At 58.0% G+C, this 2,554-nt stretch overlaps 1 protein-coding gene across 1 annotated transcript; it reads left to right on the forward strand.

Moving 5' to 3' along the window:
- The first annotated feature begins 214 nt into the window (after positions 1–214).
- Positions 215–1,869, forward strand: LOC109760241 (NAC domain-containing protein 2). Its single transcript, XM_020319076.4, has 2 exons — positions 215–872; positions 1,000–1,869. Exons 1-2 carry the CDS (start codon positions 393–395, stop codon positions 1,507–1,509), a joined length of 990 nt encoding a protein of 329 aa, XP_020174665.1. The 5' UTR covers positions 215–392; the 3' UTR covers positions 1,510–1,869.
- The last annotated feature ends 685 nt before the right edge of the window (positions 1,870–2,554 follow it).

The raw sequence follows: 2,554 nt of genomic DNA on the forward strand, positions 1-2,554 counted from the left end.
CCGCACAACCGAGCGCCAGCTGAAGTCGGCCATGACGCAACCCCGACCCTACCCCGTGGGCTGTGGCCAACCAATCCCGCCGCCCGGATACGCCTGCCACTGCCACTGCCACTGCACCTTCCCCGAAACCCCCCACCTCATCCCCATCCCCCCACACGTGCCCTTTTCCTCCCCAAGAAACCCTCCACGCAGCCGCCCCCTCCCCTCCGAACCTTCCAGACCGCTCCCGCACCCCCTCCCCTATTTATCCCCTCCCCCATCCCCCATTCACCACCACCATCACCACACCACACAGCTCGCTCACCACAATCTCAACAGCCATCGGAATCAACAGCAGCAGCAGCGGAGCGATCTCATCGACCAACTCTCTTCCAAGTTTCGATTCAACGGACATGGGGATGCCGGCGGTGAGGAGGAGGGAGAGGGACGCGGAGGCGGAGCTCAACCTGCCGCCGGGCTTCCGCTTCCACCCCACCGACGACGAGCTCGTGGAGCACTACCTGTGCCGCAAGGCGGCCGGCCAGCGCCTGCCCGTGCCCATCATCGCCGAGGTCGACCTCTACCGCTTCGACCCGTGGGCGCTCCCCGACCGCGCCCTCTTCGGCACCCGCGAGTGGTACTTCTTCACCCCGCGCGACCGCAAGTACCCCAACGGCTCCCGCCCCAACCGCGCCGCCGGCAACGGATACTGGAAGGCCACCGGCGCCGACAAGCCCGTCGCGCCCCGCGGTGGGAGGACCATGGGGATCAAGAAGGCCCTGGTGTTTTACGCCGGCAAGGCGCCCAAGGGGGTTAAGACCGACTGGATCATGCATGAGTACCGCCTCGCCGACGCCGGCCGCGCCGCCGCCAGCAAGAAGGGCTCGCTCAGGGTAAGTTACTATTGGTTGATTACTAGTAGTTGATTTGGTTGGGATTTCAGATCCCTGCTGCTTTGATTGATTGATTGATTGATTCGGTGCTGATTTTGATGATTCCGATCTGAATTCGTTTCTTCAGCTGGACGACTGGGTGCTCTGCCGGCTCTACAACAAGAAGAACGAGTGGGAGAAGATGCAGCTCCAGCAGCAGGGGGGAGAGGAGATGATGGTGGAGCCCAAGGAGGAGCACGCCGCGTCGGACATGGTGGTCACCTCGCACTCGCACTCGCACTCGCAGTCCCAGTCGCACTCGCACTCGTGGGGCGAGGCGCGCACGCCGGAGTCGGAGATCGTCGACAACGACCCGTCGCTGTTCCAGCAGGCGGCGGCGTTCCAGGCCCAGAGCCCCGCCGCCGCCGCGGCGCATCAGGAGATGATGGCCACGCTGATGGTGCCCAAGAAGGAGGCGGCGGACGAGGCCGGCAGGAACGACCTGTTCGTGGACCTCAGCTACGACGACATCCAGAGCATGTACAACGGCCTCGACATGATGCCGCCAGGGGACGATCTGCTCTACTCGTCCCTCTTCGCCTCCCCCCGCGTCCGGGGGAGCCAGCCCGGCGCCGGCGGCATGCCGGCCCCGTTCTAAGCAGAGCCAAGACAGAGACCGTCAGATACCGAGATCGACAGAAGTGGAACGGATGACTTCTTCGCCGCGAGCGAGCGAGATCGCGGCGCAGTGTAAATACAGCATAGGAAACGGGAGGGAGGTCGCGTCGTCGTGTCGAGAGAGCCGGCGTGGCGCGGGCGCCGGCGCCGGGGCGTGCCGTTGTACATGGAGAGCCCGGTGCCGGGGCCTGGCCGGCTGGGTTGATTCTTTTGTTTTTACTACTTTGTACTCTCAATGCGGATGTAGCTCTTTCTTCTCACTCCTCAGCAGTAGAATCGACCGACCAAATACATATGTAGCTCTGTTTCTTCAGTAGAAATCAACCAAATTTTGCTGTTATGCTGCTGCTCTACGGATTTTGGTGTCGGGCAGGATGAACTGCCTCATTTTTCAGTCATTCTGATCTTATAATCTGCCTGTGTTTTGTTTGCCTGCCTGCTTGGACACACCAAGAACACTCCGGTTCTGCAGGTAGCTCTATGTAGCTCGAGCTCCAGACCGTCCACTCACTATGATCTCACAGGCACTACTTTTACTGAGACTAGGCGGCAGTGACCTTACTACGAACAGCAACAAACACAACTTAAACTTCGACCAAAATAGAACCAGTGACAAGCCAGGCCCAGGAGGCAAACACAACATTGAAAATGAGGTAATTCATCCTGCCTGACATCAGAAATGTAGCAGCGTAGCCAGGCAGGGGCGAGAGACCGCGTACAAGAAGTGCAAGGGTAGTGACACGAGCTCAAATCTTGAGTAATATTGGATGATTTGGATAAATCGACACAGATCACGAAAAATTAGACTGATAGCAGGAAGAAAAATCATACTAAGATGTCGGAGGTGGCAAACTTATAAAAAAATTGTTTGGTTTTGAATATAGAGATAATGTGCATTTGGGTTGGGTAGTGATTTGTGGTCTGCCCAAGATCTAGTCTCTGATGAAGAGAACTTGAATCTCCAAAAACCTTTCTCCAAGTGCCATCATGGGGTCTTTCTTTTTTACTGGAGATTTTGGAGTAGA

This window comes from Aegilops tauschii, chromosome 5 (genome assembly GCF_002575655.3).
Source record: "Aegilops tauschii subsp. strangulata cultivar AL8/78 chromosome 5, Aet v6.0, whole genome shotgun sequence".
Classification (NCBI taxonomy): Eukaryota; Viridiplantae; Streptophyta; class Magnoliopsida; order Poales; family Poaceae; genus Aegilops; species Aegilops tauschii.